Genomic DNA, 20,901 nt, shown 5'->3' with positions numbered 1-20,901 from the left:
TACAAGTCTGTAACATAGCAAACTGTGAATGATCCTGTAAATAATTAATAGCTTCTGCTGCTGTAAAAAAAAAAAAGGATTGTATACAGAATGCACACGGATGACAAGTGAGAAAAAAATGGTCCCACTTTCCTGGATGGAACTTTAACCCCTTTACCCCAAAGGGTGGTTGGCATGTTAATGACCATGCCAATTTTTACAATTCTGATTACTGTCCCTTTATACTCTGGAACACTTTCATGGATTCTGGTGATTCTGACATTGTTTCCTTGTGACATATTGTACTTCATGATAGTGGTAAAATTTATTAAATATAAGTTGGGTATTTTTGTGAAAAAAAGCGGAAATTTGGCAAAAATTTTGAAAATTTCGTAATTTTCCAACTTTGAATTTTCATGCCCTTAAATCACAGAGATATGTCACACAAAATACTTAATAAGTAACATTTCCCACATGTCTACTTTGTATCAGAACAATTTTGGAACCAAAATTTTTTTGTGTTATAAGGGTTAAAAGTTGACCAGCCATTTCTCATTTTTACAACAAAATTTACAAAACCATTTTTTTAGGGACCACATCACATTTGAAGTCACTTTGAGGGGCCTATATGATAGAAAATACCCAAAAGTGACACCATTCTAAAAACTGCACCCCTCAAGGTGCTCAAAGCCATATTCAAGAAGGTTATTAACCCTTCAGGTGCTTCACAGGAATTTTTGGAATGTTTAAAAAAACAGGTATAACAGCAGAAATTGGACCCCAAAAGTTGTTGTACAATTTGTCATGAGTACTCTGATACCCCATATATGCAGGTAAACCACTGTTTGGGCGCATGGCAGAGCTCGGAAGGGAAGGAGTGCGTTTGACTTTTCAATGCAAAATTGGCTGGATTTGAGATCGTATGCCATGTTGCGTTTGGAGAGCCCCTGATGTGTCTAATCAGTGGAAACCCCCCCACAAGTGACACCATTTTGTAAGTAGACACCCTAAGGAACTTATATAGATGTGTGGTGAGCACTTTGAACCCCCAAGTGCTTCACAGAAGTTTATAATGTATAGCCGTAAAAATAAGAAATAATATTTTTTTTCACAAAAATGATCTTTTCGCCTCCAATTTTTTATTTTTTCAAGGATAACAGGAGAAATTGGACCCCAAACCTTGTTGTGCAATTTTTCCTGAGTATGCTGATACCCTATATTGGTGCATGACAGAGGTCGGAAGGAAAAATTGGCTGGAATTGAGATCAGACGCCATGTCGTGTTTGGAGAGCCCCTGATGTGCCGAAACAGTGGAAACCCCCAATTCTAACTACAACCCTAACCCCAACACACCCCTAGCCCTAATCCCAACCCTAACCCTAATCCCAACCGTAACCATAATCCTAACCTTAGCCCCAACCCTAACCCTAACTTTAGTCCCAACCCAAACCCTAACTTTAGCCCCAACCCTAACCCTAACTTTAGCCCTAACCATAGCTCCAACTCTAACCCTAATTATAGCCCCAACCCTAGCCCTAACCCCAACCCCAACCCTAACCCTACCCCTAATGGGAAAATGGAAATAAATACATTGTATTATATAGTGGGTTTTTATAGTGTGTTTTTATGTTTGGTAGCTGTCAGACACTAAAAGACGCTTTTTATTGCAAAAAATAGTTTCTGCATCACCACATTTTGAGAGCTATAATTTTTCCATATTTTGGCCTAGAGAGTCATGTGAGGTCTTGTTTTTTGTGGGTTGACATTTTTATTGGTACCATTTTCGGGCACAGGATATGTTTTTTTATCTCTTTTTATTCCAATTTTTGGGAGGCAGAATGAACAAAAACCAGCAATTCATGAATTTCTTTTGGGGGGGCATTTATACTGGTTTGCGTGGGGCAAAATTGATAAAGCAGTTTTATTCTTCGGGTCAGTATGATGAGAGCAATACTTCATTTACATCTTTTTTTATGTTTTGGCGCTTTTATACAATAAAAACTTTTTTATATAAAAAATAATTATTTTGCATCCCTTTATTCTGAGAGCTATAACTTTTACATTTTTCTGGTGATGGAGCTATATGGTGGCTTGTTTTTTGTGGGACAAGATGACATTTTCAGCGGTACCACGTTTATTTATATTTATCTTTTTGATCGCGTGTTATTCCACTTTTTGTTCGGTGGTATGATGATTTAGCATTGTTTCTTTGCCTTGTTTTTTTTTTTTTCATGGTGTTCACTAAAGGGGTTAACTAGTGGGACAGTTTTATAGGTTGGGTCATTACGGACGCAGCAATACTAAATATGTCTACGTTTATTGTTTAGATTTTTTTAATTTAAATATTTATTTATTGATGGAATATTGATTTTTTTTTTTTTTTTTTTTTTTTAAATATTTTTACAATTATTTAAAAAATGTTTTTATTTAATTCTTACTTTTACACTGTGTCCCACTATGGGAAACTCATTTTGTGCAGGCTGATTGCTTCTATAGCTTGCAGATCTGTCAGTGGTGCGGCTTCTATTCACTAACCTGAGAGACTTCCTGACATGCACTGCGCATGACAGGAAGTCTCTCAGCTTTGGAGGTGTGGATGTCATCATGATGACATCGAGTCTCCATGGCAGCGATTGGGACCCCGTGTCATGACGCGGGGTCTCCAGTCCAAAGGCAGAGGGGCTACAAGCCCCTCTGCCAGCTCCGGAGCGCTACGATCATGTTTGATCACAGTGTTCCGGGGGTTAAAGTGTCGGGAGCAGTCCATGACTGCTCCTGGCACTTATTGCCGGGTGTCAGCTGTCACCCGGCTGCGATCAGCCGTGCTTCCCCGTGAGCGCAGCTGATCGCACAAGACGTACTATCCTGTCCATGGTCATACGGGCCCGGGTCACCTAGACGGGATAGTACGTCAGATGGCAGAAAGGGGTTAAAGGATATTTTATATGATCGAGTGAACCTACTCTTTCTGTGTGTGGCGCTAACAAATGATACTAAAAAAAATCAAGATATTAAGAAAATTATGCTTCCATTTTTTAAGCATTTGCATGTCATTACCATGTCTATCAATCCTGTGGTTTCCATTATTCCACAACTTTTCCTTCCTGGAGTTGAAATTTAATTGAGGAATGTGTAATGTTTATATTGCACTAAAACATTCCGCAATTTCCACATCTAATCTTCTACCAAGCCAAGTGCTTTACCCAAGCTAGTTAATTTGTTTGGAAAATAATTACTATTTTTGAAGCATGGAGGGGGGTACTATAAAAATTAAGAATACATAAACCATGCAGGTATTGTGTCTGGCTTCAAAGAGTCATCATTGGGTGAACACATGGAAAAAATGTAATTGTACATCTTGAAAAAGTTTTCTGATAATTTGAGGAAAGTGTAGTTGATTCTTACTGGAAGTACTAAATAAGTTTTTATACTGTACTGAAATCTTGTATCTACCTGGTCTCAATAATGTTTATTTCCCAGGTGAAAGCTTTTAACAGAATTGTAGTGCTATACTTACAAGCCCACCAGCTTTTTGGTGAAATCCTTGTTTGTTCTTGTTTGTTCTGCCCAGTAGAAAGCTGCACAGATGTATCTTGTAGACGACCTAGTTTAGATTGAAAATAAAGTCACCAATCATCACAACATAAATCACAATAAAGACACATTAAAACAATTGAAAAATAATAATCAAACATATGTTACAAAGTGGTTGAATGCAAAAGAACATGATTAAAGAATGGGAGTGCATCCAGAAATCCATGTAGGTTTAGTCGAGTCCCCACACATATTCATTTTACCAATTTCTACATTACAATTTTCACTATGACTTTTACCTCTAAATCAATATTATTTTTCTTTTTGCTGCTATTGACTATTTGCAGTCGACTGAATGTCTCAAAACATCTGGCTGGTCTACATATGTTTTTACATTGGCTGCATTGGGAATGTGCAACTAACTGTAGGAGTAGTGTGCAGGCTGTCAGCAGTTCATGAGAGCTATGTAAATGTGGCACCCCGGAGTCTGGTTGCCACAGTGGCATTGCCTCCCTCACAGGGGGTGATGCCATGCCTGGAAGCAAGAGAGAGTTCCCTGGTCAGGTAAAATCAGCATGCATCACTTTTCCTGACTCCCGACCAGAAGGGGGAGCTCAAAACCCGGATTTAGAGGAGCTTCCCTATTAGTTCTGGCCTGGAGGCGGGGTTAGGGAGTCTGTGGTGGGGGCTGGAAGAGTGAGGAGCTTGTCCCCAGACTATAGTTGTAGTCTGAGTCAAAGAAGAGTTAGAGAGGAAGAGAGAAGTCTAAGAAAAGCTGGGGAGTGAAGCTGAAACTAAGCTCACCCCAGAACAGAGAGCTAAAACCTGATGCTGGAGTCCGTGGCTGCACGGGCACAACAGTTCTAGCAGCTAAATCCAGAGGACAGGGAACTGCAGGTCCCCTGGCCCATCAAACACTCAGGTCACAGCAGCATATCAAAGCCCGGAGCCGACTCAAAGGATCGACACCTGCAATAAGCTCAAGCTGCCTGCCATACGGGTAAGTACTAGGACAATAAGGAACAGAGGCTTGAGCATAGCTTTAAGCAGCAAGGACCTCAGAGGATAGCGCAGCAAGGAGGCCTCTAACTCTATCTGGCTTAGGGGACCTTAAATTGCTTCCAGGCTGTTCGAAACTCCATCTCCATCTCTTAGCAGTGCTCCGGTCTGCATTCCAAACCATCAAGTAAAGGTAAAGGAAACTACAGTTCATGTGTCTGCAGTGATTCATTATTCCCTCAGTCCTGCAGCCCAACATCACTATCCTTTATAAGAACTACAACTGCCCTGGGGCCTAGCTCTACCCATGGAGAGCTGTAACAACTCTGCAGCATCTCCAACAGCCTCAGCGGTCTCCTTAAATAGCGTCGGCCATCTCCTTATTGCCGAACACCACGTATGGCATCACAAATTAAGACCTACAAACTTTCCTCCTCATTTATTTTAATGGGTGCCCAGGGCCATGGACTGGGTCATTGCCGCCGCGACATTCCCTGAAGGACCAAGTACCCCACGACCCTGTGGGGCATGCCATATACAGTTTAGTATACCACAATAGCTAGTGATGAGTGAGCGTGTTTGGTACTGCTCGATACTCGATCGAGCATCGGGGTATACTCATTGCACAATCGCATGTTTTTCACCTGTTAGATAGCCAATAAACTTGGCGGATTGCCTGCCATACACGGTAATACCGAAGCCATGTTGGCTACTGGCATTATTGTGATTGGCCAGCTGTATCGCATCATTAGGTCTTATATAAGACCCAGTGATGCGATGCTCGGCACACTGTCCTCGGAAAGTAGTTCTGGGAGAGTTGTTATAGCAGGGAGAGCTTATTTTAGAGGAGACATTTAGGCAGAGTTTAATATTGCAATAATTGTATACCGCTGTTGCAACCTGAAAATAACAGTCCTTTCAGGGCTACATACTGTATTTTCTCTAGTAAAACCACTGTTACCTGCATTCAGTGAGGGGATAGCTAGAGGAGGAGGTATATTTTTGATTAGCGGCATACAGATGAGCTCAAAAGTTTACATTTCCCAGCAGAATTTTTGCTTTCTTGGCTTTTTTCAGAGAACACCACACATAAAGGAAAACAGGGGAAAACCAGCAGCAGCAATCACACAGTGATATATGCAGACCCGGTGGTATCTACAGCTGATAACCCCACAGACTATATAATTATAATTGTTAGGACAGTCAAATCACTGATCACAGCACAACACACAAGAACAAATTGACTATACTGTAAGTCCTGAATGTAAAAATATATATATATACTTTATTATTTTATAAATAAAGGTACTTGAGGTATTTTAAAAGTAGCAAAGCATCAGTGTTTTATAATATAAAAATATACATAAGAGGGCAGTACTATCCATTTCATAAGGGCATATTATTGCAGTAAATGGTGCTAACAAATATATATATCTTAACAGTGAAAAAAAGAAAATTTTTTTTTTAAAAAACCAAAGTAATAATATATATTCATAAGTAAGGTGCATACAAATTCGTAAAAATTGTATATCAATTCCCTATAGGTGTACATCATAATTATACAATTAAGAAAATGTATATAAAGTGTAAAAAATACATAGGTATTAAAGTGCAATATTAGTGCAAAAATAATGAACACCATATTTGTCACTGCATAGATATACCACATGAATAATGGGAATAATACCCAATAGCACCAATAGGTGTCATTATATGCATAGTTTATGACATGGACCAGGAAAATTTCTGAAAACAGCGTTAGGCTAAGGGCCGAAACATGTGTTGGGGAGGGCGGCTGTCCAGACCAGGTGCAGTGTAGCTTGTAAGTTATACCTTATACTTACCATACTCTTTGATGTCTAACACTGTTTTCAGAAATTTTCCTGGTCCATGACATAAACTATGCATATACAGCCACCTATTGGTGCTATTGGGTATTATTCCCATTATTCATGTGGTATATCTATGCAGTGGACCACATAATACTCACCATGAGCCTCCTTCTTCCCACCATGGCGAGTCCCAGGAGACAAATGATCCCACACTAGGACACTCCAAGGAGCTCTTTACATTTCCATTTATTAATTCTGGCCTCTCACCCTGCATGTTTCAAGAGGAACATGAGGAGATCTTATGCAGTTGTTAAGGGGGTGGCATTGCTATGGACAGTAGAGACAAACTGCCATTTTCAGAGACAGAACCCCCCCTTGGCTAGAGCAATGGGACATTCGGCTCTCCCTGCAATAAGACTGGTTTTGGTTTGCTCCTCCAGCTATGGAGAGGGGAGGGGCTGTTTTTCCAGTGAGTGTTCTGAACTGGGAGTCTGCAGGAAGCTGGTGTGCTGTGAGCTGTGAGGAGAAAAACGTGCAGCTTGTAACTGACTGAACTTGTGGGATTTTGTATACTCTTCTGGGGATAACAAAGGTGTCTTTCCCGTGCTGCTGCAAGGAGCCACGAAGATCTACAAAAAAGAAATTCAGAGGAGAATTCACCATTTCTAGGAGCAGGCTTGGAATCTTCACACAGGGATAAGACCATGTTGCACAGAGCTTCCAGGGAGGACGTCACATCATCTTGCAGAGAACTGCAGGGGGCCCCTGGGAAGGAACTGAGACACCAACTTTGCCATGAGTGTTAACCCCGTGTGCGTACATGTTTAGGGCTTGAGATAGGCTGCAATAGACAGAGCATGGTAGCCGTGCAGCCGAAGTAGCAGTGGTTCAGTCAGGCTACAGTTAGAGTAGCAGCATACTGTACTTTATTGTATTGTTTTTCCTTTTGAAAAATACACTGATCTGTAATAGTTGGTGCTCCGTGCCATTTGTATGGCCCAGCTAGAGAATATCACTTTTGTAAATTGTTTTATGTCATTGCATACCCCTGTTTACACTTTCCTAACATTGCATTCCTTGCCTGTAAATAAATTAACCCTTTGTTGTTTGCACCTCATCTTGTGTACCGTAGTCTCCCTGCATTGTGGTGGTCCTCCGGCCATCGCTTCACAGTGATGCCCAAATGTTCGAGCAGTTACAGTCACAAGAAGACAACGAAGGGGAACGGCAATTAAGGCCCCTTTACTAAATGATCGCTAGTGAGCTGTCACACAGGCAGATCTCACAGCGATGCAGCAGCGACGCAGCGCACGATACTCACCTTTCACACACAGCGATCCTGACGTCTTCCCGCCCGCCTCCACGCGTTGCTCGTCGGCGCCAGCAGGAAGCCCAGCAGGAAGTGGACAACGAGAAATGGAGCTGGACATTCTCGCGCGATCAGCGATGGGCAGCGGGGGAGCCGGTCGGAGGTAAGTATCACACATAGCGAATGTGGCACCCCTAGGGGTATTTGCCACAAAAGTGGGATCACAACAGAGTTACTGACACAAGACACAAACAAGAATAGGAACACTGCATTACCACCTCCGGCCAGAAGGGGGAGCTCCAGAGACTCCCCTATATCAATTCTGACCTGAGGAAAAGGAGTCAGTTATTCCCAGGAGTTCAGATCTGGAGGGTCAGAGTGTGAGGAGCAGTATCAGGCTCCTGAAGGACTGACTGACAATTTCAGGGCCAACAGAACACCGGTCTGAGGAAAAAGGGACAGAGAAAGAGGACATTTTAAGAACCGGGTAGCACTAATTACTACCCAGAACAGGCGCAGAGACGGATAACTGATCCGTGGCTGCATTCATTATATATAATACAGCAACCGGAAAACGTGAGGTGATACCAGCCCCACTAGGGTCAGACGCAGCAACAGGTGTAGAGTTCAGCGGTACTCCCGGAGGGGGTAAGAAAAGGAAAGCACTTGAGTTGCCCGTTGAATCAAGACCCGGAGAGGACAGATTGGGACAGCAGCCAGTTCACACACAGCAGCAGGGCCACACAGAAACAGCGCAAAATAGGAGGTAAAAGCCCCGGCAGGGCCAGAGTAACCCAAAAGTTCCCATACAGACTCCGGTGACGGGACTTATTGTAACCCCCTATTTGTTGAAGTAAACTGGTTAACCGTATCCAGTGTCTCAGACTTTCATTTGGACAGTAGCCATCTACCCAAGATCGGGAGCATTACCGCTGAGAGAATCCGCTGCTGAACAAGTAAGTGCCCGTGCTCTTCAAGTCCCCTCATAATACCCCCTTTTGCACTGTGCATCGCCTGAGGCCACAGCACCAGGTCAAGCCACCCGTGACATTCCCCAGAGGTGAAGCAAGGACACCACCGATCCGGTGCTGGGTATTCCATGGTCTCCCGGGCGTCACACGATATCGCTATAACGTCACAAAATCGGTGACGTTATAGCGATATCGCTATGTGTAAAACCCCCTTTAGTGTCTCAAGAGGTAGATGATGATGAAACACAGTTCCCAACAAGTGAGGTCATTAAGTCAACAATTCAGAAGTACCAGAGTGCTGAAGTGGAAGATGAAGTGGTGGATGATGAAGTCACTGACCGAATCTGGGAAGATGCCATGCAGAGCGATTACAGCAGCGCAGCTGGGGAGCGATCCACTGCATTGAAAAAGACAGAAAGATGCAGTGGAGTGGCCAGAGGGAGAAGGCAAGCAACTGTTACCTGGAGCACCCACATGCAGCAAGTTCCCAGGCGAAGGGTTAGGTGTTCCCCAGTCTGGAGCAAATTATGCAGCTGCGGCAAAACAAACTAAATCTCCGTGCATGCCCAAAATACTCAGAGAACACCTGAGCATGCTCGGAAAACTCGAGCATACTCGCTCATCACTACTGCCTTGCAGTACTATGTGTAATTAAGGGGGCATCCCATCTAAACATAAATATGTGGCATATTCCAGTCACATGTCATCATCTTGTGAGATGGGAAAACACCTCAATGCCCTTATAAAAGTACTTAGCATACACACTTGCACCTGCAAACAGTTACATACAGGTACAACTAAAAACACATACAAAAATACAGTTTTTAGAGAGAATAGCATGCACACAGATATGGACAGAAGATTTCTTCTGTTTCTCATTGCTTCACATTTTTGGTGTAGACGCAGTAGCGTAGCTACTGGGGGGCAGAGCAGGCCATCACCCCGGGCCCAGTCATATGAAGGGGCCCACCAAGAGTGACTGTGACTTTTTTGATAATGCAGAACACCGCACAGGAAGAGAGCAGGAAAATGCCTGCTACCCTGCTTGACTGGGATTCTGCACGCTGGCTAGCACAGTGGCCAGTTGCAGAGTTTCCCTCCTGGCTCCTGCAGTGTCCGGTGCCGGCTTTACTGACCTGAGGAGCTTCTTCTGGGTTGTAGTTTGGTGTACGCTGGGATTGGCTCAGGCACGCTGGTTCCTAGTGCCCACCCTGCATTTCACCCACACACTTTCTGGTCTTGCCCCACTGCCTGCAAAGTAACCTGGTAAGTGGGGATGGAATGTAAATGTTGATTGATTAAATGTAGGCATGTCAAGGTCACTGGGGGGGTGAATGTGAGAAGATGAGGGTATTGTGGGGGCTGAAGTGGGGGAGGGGGACAAGGCACTGGGGAGTGAATGTGAGAGGATGGGGGTATTGTGGAGGAAGAGGGACAAGGCACTCGGGGGTTGAATGTGAGAGGATGGGGGTATTGTGGGGGCTGGGGTGGAGGAGGGGGACAGGGCACTGGGGGTCTGAATGTGAGAGGATGGGGGTATTGTGAGGGCTGAAGTGGAGGAGGGGGACAGGGCACTGGGGGGCTGAATGTGAGAGGATTGGGGGTATTGTGGGGGCTGAAGTGGAGGAGGGGACAGGGCATGGGGGAATGAATGTGAGAGGATGGGGGTATTGTGGGGGCTGAAGTGGAGGAGGGTGACAGGGCATGGGGGATGAATGTGAGAGGATGGATGTATTGTGAGGGCTGAAGTGGAGGGGGACAGGGCACTGGGGGGCTGAATGTGAGAGAATTGGGGGTATTGTGGGGGCTGAAGTGGAGGAGGGGGACAGGCATGGGGGATGAATGTGAGAGGATGGGGTATTGTGGGGGAGGGAGGACAGGGCACTGGTGGACTGAATGTGAGAGGATGGCGGTATTGTGGGGGAGGGAGGACAGGGCGCTGGGTGGGTGAATGTGAGAGGATGGGAGTATTGTGTGGGCTGAAGTAGGGGCGTGGCATGGGGGTGAATGTTAGACAATGGGGTTATTGTGAGGGATGAGGTCGTTGAGGGGCAACAGAGCCGAGGGGCTGATTATTATACTGTTTTGTTAGTAGATTATATGCACTCTATAGCATGCAATATTTGCTGTCTGAGGGCTGAATATGGGGAGGTAGGGAGCTTTTGATACTTACCAGCTGGGTCTTATACAAGTATTAGTATAACAAGCTCCGATATAGTAAAAATTAACTGCATTACATTTAAAGGGGATCTGTCCCCCTTCCTGGGACTTATATGACCTATTAATATGGGCATAAGGTAATAAAAATATGTATGCCTCATATTTATGGTCTTGTTGTGGAGAAATGTTATATTCTCTTGTTATGTTAATGATTTTTCAGGCTCCGGGGTGTGCGGTGCTGTAAGAAATCCCCTCATGTCTTCATTGTGATACCCCCTCCCATCAGTGTCAGTTAGTACTATGTAAGGGGCACAGTGGTGGCAATACTATGTGGGGTGATAAGAGGAGCTGTTATTGTACCACACAACAGGTGCTGTAGGACACATATGGCAGCTGCGGCTCAGTATTGGGGTATCAGCAGAATGAGTAGTTTGCTCAGGTTGGGCATAGATATGGACGGTACAGAAAATGTGAGACGTCAGATGTGTCTTTGTTGTAATCTCTGCAGATGAGTCCTGGCTGGACCAGTTGTCATGTCGGTCTGGGCCAGATGGAAAAGATGTGAAAAGTGAATAATGCCATAAGAAGGAACATCAATGGAAAGTCACCATCAATAGCTGTACTGTGATCTCTTATATGATCTGCAGGACTTGTGTCTACACCTATATGTTCTCCATATAGTAATAGCAGTGTTTGTTTTTGTATATAGATTTATTTTCAATCACAGAGCGGTCATCTGCTGATGTTACCCTATACTCAAAATTAGGGTGCACCATGTAGCTGTAGTAAGGATTACCTGCTTACCGTGCACTCAGATTTTTAACCCCACTAAGCTGAAGCCCTAGCTATGCCTCTGAAATTACCCCCAGATAAGACAAAATATTCAAGTCCAGTGGCTAAAGCTGCGCTGAGAGAACCCCAATAGAGCAAATACAAAAGACCCTAAACAATGGGGTCAGTTGAGCTATAGGTTTAAATATAAGAACTATAGCATATGGTAAAAGCCATTTAGGGGTAAAAGAGGAAGGCAGTAAAAAAGCCTGTAGGTGGATGTGGAGATACAAATACCCGGTCACAGTATGGTGTGTGGAGAGGAACCCCACCCGTATTGCCACTGTCGACGTAGAATGGCACCATTCGTTTTACCATTTCATGTAGAGAATAATGGGAAAATATTCAAAGTATGGTAAAATGGTGAAAAACTTGCAATTCCGAAATTTGCGGGGTTTTGTTGTTACAGCGTTCATATGACTATTTTGTAACGTCCACGCCATGCTTTTTTTCTGGAGAATTGCAAATATGCCAGTTTAGTGCCCATACATTGTTCCCCCATATAACGGCAATGACGGAATAAGGAACCTTATCGACCACCGCTTTAATGCATATCGACAGTCGTTAAGGGGTTAAAAGCAATTAGTACAATATACATAAAAAAGTACTGTAGCAATAGGTAATTTTCTAACATTGTGACAGAATAAAAGTATATTTTATACTAGTTGAAGAGTCCGGCGCTGACCGGGCATAGTAACTAACTACAGTTAGTTATAACAAATTATAATAATTATAACTATATATATATGATATATATGATATAATATAATATATATGATATAAGATGAGTGTATGGCCCCTCCCACTCCACATAGCCACATTCACTATAATATCCCACATCATCCTGCCAGCCAGCGCTACCAAACTACTACCTCTAATATCCCACATCATCCCGTCAGCCAGAGCCACCGGACTACTACCCCTAATATCCAAAATCATCCCGTCAGCCAGGGCCACTGGACTACTACCCCTAATATTCCACTTCATTCCGTCAGCCAGAGCCACCAGACAACTACCACTAATATCCCACATCATCCCGTCACAGTCGCCGGACTACTACCATTAATATTCCACATCATTCCGTCAGAGCCACTGGACTACTACCCCTAATATCCCACATCATCCCGTCAGAGCCACCAGACTACTACCCCTAGGATCCCACATCATCCCGTCAGCCAGAGCCACCAGACTACTACCCCTAATATCCCACATCATCCCGTCAGCCAGAGCCACCGGACTACTACCCCTAATATCCAACATCATCCCATCAGCCAGAGCCACCGGACTACTACCTTAATATTCCACATCATCCCGTCAGCCAGAGCCACCAGACAACTAGCACTAATATCCCACATCATCTCGTCACAGTCGCCCGACTACTACCACTAAAATTCCACATCATCCCATCAGAGCCACCAGAGCACTACCCCTAATATCCAACATCATTCCGAAAGAGCCACCGGACTACTACCCCTAATATCCCACATCATCTCGTCAGAGCCTCCGGACTACTACCCCTAGTTTCCCACATCATCCCGTCAGCCAGAGCCACCAGACTACTACCTCTAATATCCCACATCATGCCGTCAGAGCCGTCGGACTACTACCCCTAGTATCCCACATCATCCCATCAGCCAGAGCCACCAGACTACTACCTCTAATATCCAACATTATCCCATCAGCCAGAGCCACTAGACTACTACATCTAATTTCCCACATCATCCCTTCAGTCAGAGCCACCGGACTACTACCCCTAATATCCCACATCATCCCATCAGCCAGAGCCATTGGACTACTACCCCCAATATCCCAAATTATCCCATCAGCCAGAGCCACCGGACTACTACCTTAATATCCCAGATCATCCCGTCGGCCAGAGCCACCGGACTGCTACCCCTAATATCCCACATCATCCCTTCAGCCTGGGGTCAGAACAAGAGAGCTGAGTGGAATGGTCCTAACTTCCATACCGGGGATCCCTTTAAGAGAGGCCTGGTGTCAGAACCAGAGCGCTGAGTGGAATTGCCCTAACTTCCATACTAATGATCCCTTTAAGAGAGGCCTGGGGTCAGAACCAGAGCACTGAGTGGATTTGCCCTGACTTGCATACCAATGATCCCTTTAATAGAATCCTGGGGTCAGGATCACAGCGTTAAGTGGAACGGTCCTAACTTCCATACTGGGGATCCCTTTAGATCATAAATCTTCTTTAATTTGAGACAAATATTAGATGCAGGGAAGTGGGTAAAATTGTGGACGACGGTCGTTTCATGTCAATCAGAAGCTTCATCGGGTCCAAGCATGGTAGGAAGTGTATAGGCGGAGTCTTTTAAGGGAGATAACACCCACAATTTACACTTCACTGCAACAACAAATTAAAAACATTAAATTCAAACAAATACTATAAAAGTCTATCTTATCATTCAATCCAGACTGTCCTTGCACATTGGTGTGGATAGTCCATCTGGATTCTTTATGTAACAGTGATCTATTCAGATCTCCACCTTGGTCTGTTGCATAAACTCTCTCTCATCCTGCAAATCAGTGTTTTTGGCTCAGAGTTATGGAAGTCAGGTAAGTGTTCTATCAACCTCATTGATCCCCTTTCATGAGTTAATAAATTTGAAATGTTCTCTAAATTTTACATAAAGAGAAAAGATGATATATACCACAAATTTGCTTTTACAAGACATTAAATCATTTACAGAATAGGTTATACCTCCTATTATAATGGGATTTAATTTGGAATGGAAATGGAAAATAATTACAAGAACCACAGTGATAATTACCTTTTAAAGTAGGATTATTGAGCCAATTATCATGTAAAGGTTTTAAGCATTTTTTTAACAGGCTGTCTTTTAAATTTGGGCAACGTCTATAGGTGATTAAAGGTTTATTTTTGACAACATATTTAAAAAATTTTCCCTCTTGATTTTAAAAGAGACTTTTGATCTAGGTTTTTTGCCTTCTGCAAGGCATCATCTAATTCTTTGTTTGGAAAGCCTCTTAATGAGAATCTTTTCTTTAATTCTGCCATGTGTTTATCGAAACTTGTTTCAGTGCTGTTAATTTTTCTTAGGTGTAAAAACTGTTTGCAAGGTAGCGCAGTTTTTGTGTGCATCGGAAGTGCGCTTAAAAAATGTAATGCAGAATCAGTGGCGGTTGTTTTTTTGATAACCTCTGATATGAAGGCCCCATTTTTTCCTTTGATCCAAACATCCAAAAAGTTGAATTCAAGTCCACCATACACAGATGTGAATATCATATTCATGCTGTTGGAATTATTTAAATAGTATACGAAAGTACTGAAATCTTCTTTTGTACCCGACCATATCATAAAGATGTCATCCACATAACGTGTGTATGTCTTTATAAATTTGATGAATGGATTTTTTGGTTTTTGGTTCTTACCAATATACTTACCCCGATCCGCAGAAGTCCACGAGGGTCCCACGTCCATCTTGCGTGGAGAACAGCAGCATCAGCTGATGCTACCGTTCTCTACCAGCTCCAGGAATACAATGACGGAAGGTGGGTATCCTTCCGCACTGTATTCCTCCACCACATTAAAAAAAAAAAAAAGTCCCTAGTCTCCCTTTATGCCATTGCTGCGTGGGAAATTCCCACGCAGCAATGGCATAAAGGGAGACTAGGGACTTTTTTTTTTTACAGTGGTGGAGGAATACAGTGCGGAAGGATACCTACCTTTCGTCATTGTATTCCTGGAGCTGGTAGAGAACGGTAGCATCAGCTGATGCTGCTGTTCTCCACGCAAGATGGACGTGGGACCCTCGTGGACTTCTGCGGATCGGGGTAAGTATATTGGTGTTTTTTTATTTTGATATTTATCCCTCAGGTGACAATGGCTTCGGGGATCAAAGTGACAAGTGACGGTAAGTATGTACTCTATGTTATATGTACTGTATGTCTATATGTATGTATTGTATGTAGTATATATGTATGTTGCATGCATGTAGTATATATGCAGTATATATGTAGTATGCATGTGGTATGTATGTAGCATGTATGTAGCATGTATGTAGTATGTATGTTGCATGTATGTTGCATGTATGTAGCATGTATGTAGCATGTATGTAGCATGTATGTAGCATGTATGTAGTATGTATGTAGCATGTATGTAGTATGTATGTTGCATGTATGTAGTATGTATGTAGTATGTATGTAGTATGTATGTTGCATGTATGTTGCATGTATGTAGCATGTATGTAGTATGTATGTTGCATGTATGTAGCATGTAGTGTGTATGTTGCATGTATGTAGCATGTAGTATATATGTAGTATGTATGTTACATGTAGTATATATAGTATATATGTAGTATGCATGTTGCATGCATGTAGTATACATGTTGTATGTATGTTGCATGCATGTAGTATATATGTATTATGTATGTAGTATGTATGTAGCATGTATGTAGTATGTAGCATGCATGTAGTATGTAGCATGTATGTAGTATGTATGTTACATGTAGTATATATAGTATATATGTAGTATGCATGTTGCATGCATGTAGTATATATGTTGTATGTATGTTGCATGCATGTAGTACATATGTATTATGTATGTAGTATGTATGTAGCATGTATGTAGTATGTAGCATGCATGTAGTATGTATGTAGTATGTATGTTACATGTAGTATATATGTAGTATGTATGTTACATGTAGTATATATGTAGTATGTATGTTGCATGCATGTAGTATGTAGCATGTATGTAGTATGCATGTTGCATGTAGTATATATGTAGTATGCATCTTGTATGTATGTAGCATGTAAATTTTTTTTTTTTTTTACATTCAACACATTAGCCGGATGATGGGACTACTACTGTCCCATCATTGGCTAATGTGTCAATCACTGTCATGGTAGCAGGCATCGCCCGATGGGACTTGTAGTCCCATCGGACGATGCCTGCACAGACCACCGGAGCCTGTATGTATGTAGTATGTATGTAGTATGTATGTAGCATGTATGTAGTATGTATGTTGCATGTATGTAGTATGTATGTAGTATGTATGTTGCATGTATGTTGCATGTATGTAGCATGTATGTAGTATGTATGTTGCATGTATGTAGCATGTAGTGTGTATGTATGTAGCATGTATGTAGTATGTATGTTGCATGTATGTAGCATGTAGTGTGTATGTTGCATGTATGTAGCATGTATGTAGTATGTATGTTGCATGTATGTAGCATGTAGTGTGTATGTATGTAGCATGTATGTAGTATGTATGTTGCATGTATGTAGCATGTAGTGTGTATGTATGTAGCATGTATGTAGTATGTATGTTGCATGTATGTAGCATGTAGTGTGTATGTTGCATGTATGTAGCATGTAGTATATATGTAGTATGTATGTTACATGTAGTATATATAGTATATATGTAGTATGCATGTTGCATGCATGTAGTATATATGTTGTATGTATGTTGCATGCATGTAGTATATATGTATTATGTATGTAGTATGTATGTAGCATGTATGTAGTATGTAGCATGCATGTAGTATGTAGCATGTATGTAGTATGTATGTTACATGTAGTATATATAGTATATATGTAGTATGCATGTTGCATGCATGTAGTATATATGTTGTATGTATGTTGCATGCATGTAGTACATATGTATTATGTATGTAGTATGTATGTAGCATGTATGTAGTATGTAGCATGCATGTAGTATGTATGTAGTATGTATGTTACATGTAGTATATATGTAGTATGTATGTTACATGTAGTATATATGTAGTATGTATGTTGCATGCATGTAGTATGTAGCATGTATGTAGTATGCATGTTGCATGTAGTATATATGTAGTATGCATGTTGTATGTATGTAGCATGTAAATTTTTTTTTTTTTTTACATTCAACACATTAGCCGGATGATGGGACTACTACTGTCCCATCATTGGCTAATGTGTCAATCACTGTCATGGTAGCAGGCATCGCCCGATGGGACTTGTAGTCCCATCGGACGATGCCTGCACAGACCACCGGAGCCTGCACAGACCACTGGCAGGCCGACACAGCCCCCCGGCAGGCCGGCACAGACCACCGGAGCCTGCACAGACCACCGGCAGGCCGGCACAGCCCCCCGGCAGGCCGGCACAGACCACCGGAGCCTGCACAGACCACCGGCAGGCCGGCACAGCCCCCCGGCAGGCCGGCACAGACCCCCGGAGCCTGCACAGACCACCGGCAGGCCGGCACAGCCCCCCAGCAGGCCGGCACAGACCCCCGGAGCCTGCACAGACCACCGGCAGGCCGGTAACAGACCCCCGGACAGTCGGCACAGCCCCCCCGAAGGCCTGAACTGACGGCGCATCATGATGCGCACAGACAGCGCATCATGATGACGTCATTTCGGCAGCCAATCAGAGCCACAAAAGTGGCTCATTGCATTTTGGACTTCCGATTCCGGTATCCGATACGAAAAAAGTATCGGTACTCGGTATCGGAATTCCGATACGGCAAATATCGGCCGATACCCGATACTTGCGGTATCGGAAAGCTCAACACTACTAATAATGTATAAACGTTTTTTTTCACTTGCAAAATATGGTTTTCGTATCCCTTAACCGATTTACATAGGCTGTATTCTATAAGAAACACCAAATTTCAACCAAATTTTCATCAGCCACGACGTCTCGAGTTCGCTCTTTACTGTTTCTGTCAATGGCCAAAACAGACCGGCCCCCCCGTCAGTGGTATACAGCCCTCCATCACAGGTTACAGCCCCCCATGCTGCCGCACACCTTAAAATAATGAAACATTCATTCTTACCCTCCGCCACCGCTGCCAGTCCCTGCTTCTTCCTGCTTTCGCCAGCGTCATGTGACAGGCACAGCAGCGATGACGTCATTGCAGCTGCGCCAGTCATAGCCGTGTACAAGCAGGAAGTAGCAGGGACCGGAGGATGGCAGCGGTGACAGAGCGACGGAGGGTAAGAATGAATGCTTTATTATTTTAAGGTGTGTGGCAGCACCTTCAGATTTTCCTGTACGCCGTACCATTGCGTAGCGGCACAAAAAAAGCACTGGCTCTTACAAAACCACAAAGTACAAATTAGCCCGGGCACATGGCTGTACCTGTGCATTGAATGTGCCATTTATACAAAAATGTTAACGCATTGTGGGTAACTATGAAATCTATTGATTCACATATGAAATTACTATAATCTGTGTCCTTGTCAGCTTGCTCTAGCATGCTACAAATCGCTTGAATACATTGTGTGATATCCTTGCGTAGAGACTCTCAACATCTATGGCCTTGAGGACAGAATCGTTCTGTCACTCAATCTACTGTATCACTTTTAAGCCACCTGTGTCCTTGATATATGATGGGACATTCCTTAGGAAAGGGCTTAAGAGGTAGTCAATACATTTGGACTGTGGCCGGGTTAAGGATCCTATACAAGAGATTATTGAATGTCCTGGAGGGGAGGTAGCAGATTTATGGATTCCCAGTGTGGTTTATTGAGAGACTCAGGTAACTCATGCTTGTGGAGACACGCACCCCATAGTTTAAGTGGGTTCTCTTCACTATAGTAAACATGTGGCCACTATCTGTGGCTTAGGCACATTGTTGGGCTCAGAAGGGAGGGTGGATTTGGGAGCACAGAAATAAAGCATCTGATTCATGCTGCACAAGGTTTGGGAAGCATGATTCCACTTTTAGGCTCTCTTTAATATACTGGATACCTTCCAAGCACACAAAATCAGAATGAGACATTCTAGAAAATATAACATATTAGAGCAAGTTCAGTAAAATCTGAAATTCATTTCAAATCATTTAAACTTCATCTTTAAACCAGAATATAAAATGTGCCCCACATTGATATATAGATAATAGTCTTATTTCAAGGTTATATCTGAATTTTATAAGATTATTAACTGAAGAGTTTGAATTTATTCCACATAAAGTATTATATAAAGTCACAAAAGGCTATAAAGGTATACCAAATGACATCACTTTGATATCATAAGGCAAAGCAACCCCAAAACATCAGGGAACCTCCGCCATGTTTGACTGTAGGGACCGTGTTTTTTCTTTGAATGCCTCTTTTTTTCTCCTGTAAACTCTATGTTGATGCCTTTGCCCAAAAAGCTCTACTTTTGTCTCATCTGACCAGAGAACATTCTTCCAAAAGGTTTTAGGCTTTTTCAGGTAAGTTTTGGCAAACTAGCCTGGCTTTTTTATGTCTCGGGGTAAGAAGTGGGGTTCTAGCCTGGCTTTTTTATGTCTTGGGGTAAGAAGTGGGGTCTTCCTGGGTCTCCTACCATACAGTCCCTTTTCATTCAGACGCCGACGGATAGTACAGGTTGACACTGTTGTACCCTCGGACTGCAGGGCAACTTGAACTTGTTTGGATGTTAGTCGAGGTTCTTTATCCAGCATCCGCACAATCTTGCGTTGAAATCTCTTGTCAATTTTTCTTTTCCGTCCACATCTAGGGAGGTTAGCCACAGTGCCATGGGCTTTAAACTTCTTGATGACACTGCGCACGGTAGACACAGGCACATTCAGGTCTTTGGAGATGGACTTGTAGCCTTGAGATTGCTCATGCTTCTTCACAATTTGGTTTCTCAAGTCCTCAGACAGTTCTTTGGTCTTCTTTCTTTTCTCCATGCTCAATGTGGTACACACAAGGACACAGGACAGAGGTTGAGTCAACTTTAATCCATGTCAACTGGCTGCAAGTGTGATTTAGTTATTGCCAACACCTGTTAGGTGCCACAGGTAAGTTACAGGTGCTGTTAATTACACAAATTAGAGAAGCATCACATGATTTTTCGAACAGTGCCAATACTTTTGTCCACCCTCTTTTTTATGTTTGGTGTGGAATTATATCCAATTTGGCTTTAGGACAATTCTTTTTGTGTTTTTTCATTTAAGACAAATTAAATGAAGACAATAACAAAAAATTTGTGTTTGCAATAATTTTCAGGAAGAAACTGAGTATTATCCGACAAAATTGCAGGGGTGTCAATACTTTTGGCCACAACTGTACATCTTATTCTGCAGAAGGTATAATGCATTTATGAAGAATTTATTGGGCATTCACACAAATCTGACTTTAAAACTGAGTTCAGATTTAATGTAGCACTTCATTCAACTGTAAACCCATTATGATTATAACCTTGAATTATATGAGTTTACGATTTGTAGAGCAAATGGAGAACAGTATGATGTTCAGCTGCTGTATTCAAACATCTATTATGAAGAAAGTACACAAATTCTATTGTGTGACATGCCCATATTTTGCACAC

At 42.7% G+C, this 20,901-nt stretch overlaps 1 protein-coding gene across 2 annotated transcripts in view; it reads right to left on the bottom strand.

Annotated features, from left to right (window-relative positions):
• Positions 1-20,901, bottom strand: part of CUNH6orf58 (chromosome unknown C6orf58 homolog) — a 93,051-nt gene that overhangs the window by 56,953 nt on the left and 15,197 nt on the right. For both annotated transcript variants that reach the window (XM_073575778.1, XM_073575779.1), the window contains exon 2: positions 3,497-3,583. In XM_073575778.1, coding sequence (XP_073431879.1) covers positions 3,497-3,583 — 87 coding nt within the window. The remainder of the gene's footprint in view (positions 1-3,496; positions 3,584-20,901) is intronic.

Source organism: Dendrobates tinctorius, unplaced genomic scaffold (assembly GCF_039654945.1).
Source record: "Dendrobates tinctorius isolate UK_male_01 unplaced genomic scaffold, ASM3965494v1 ptg000046l, whole genome shotgun sequence".
Taxonomy (NCBI): Eukaryota; Metazoa; Chordata; class Amphibia; order Anura; family Dendrobatidae; genus Dendrobates; species Dendrobates tinctorius.
This window is presented reverse-complemented; position numbering and strand designations above follow the sequence as displayed.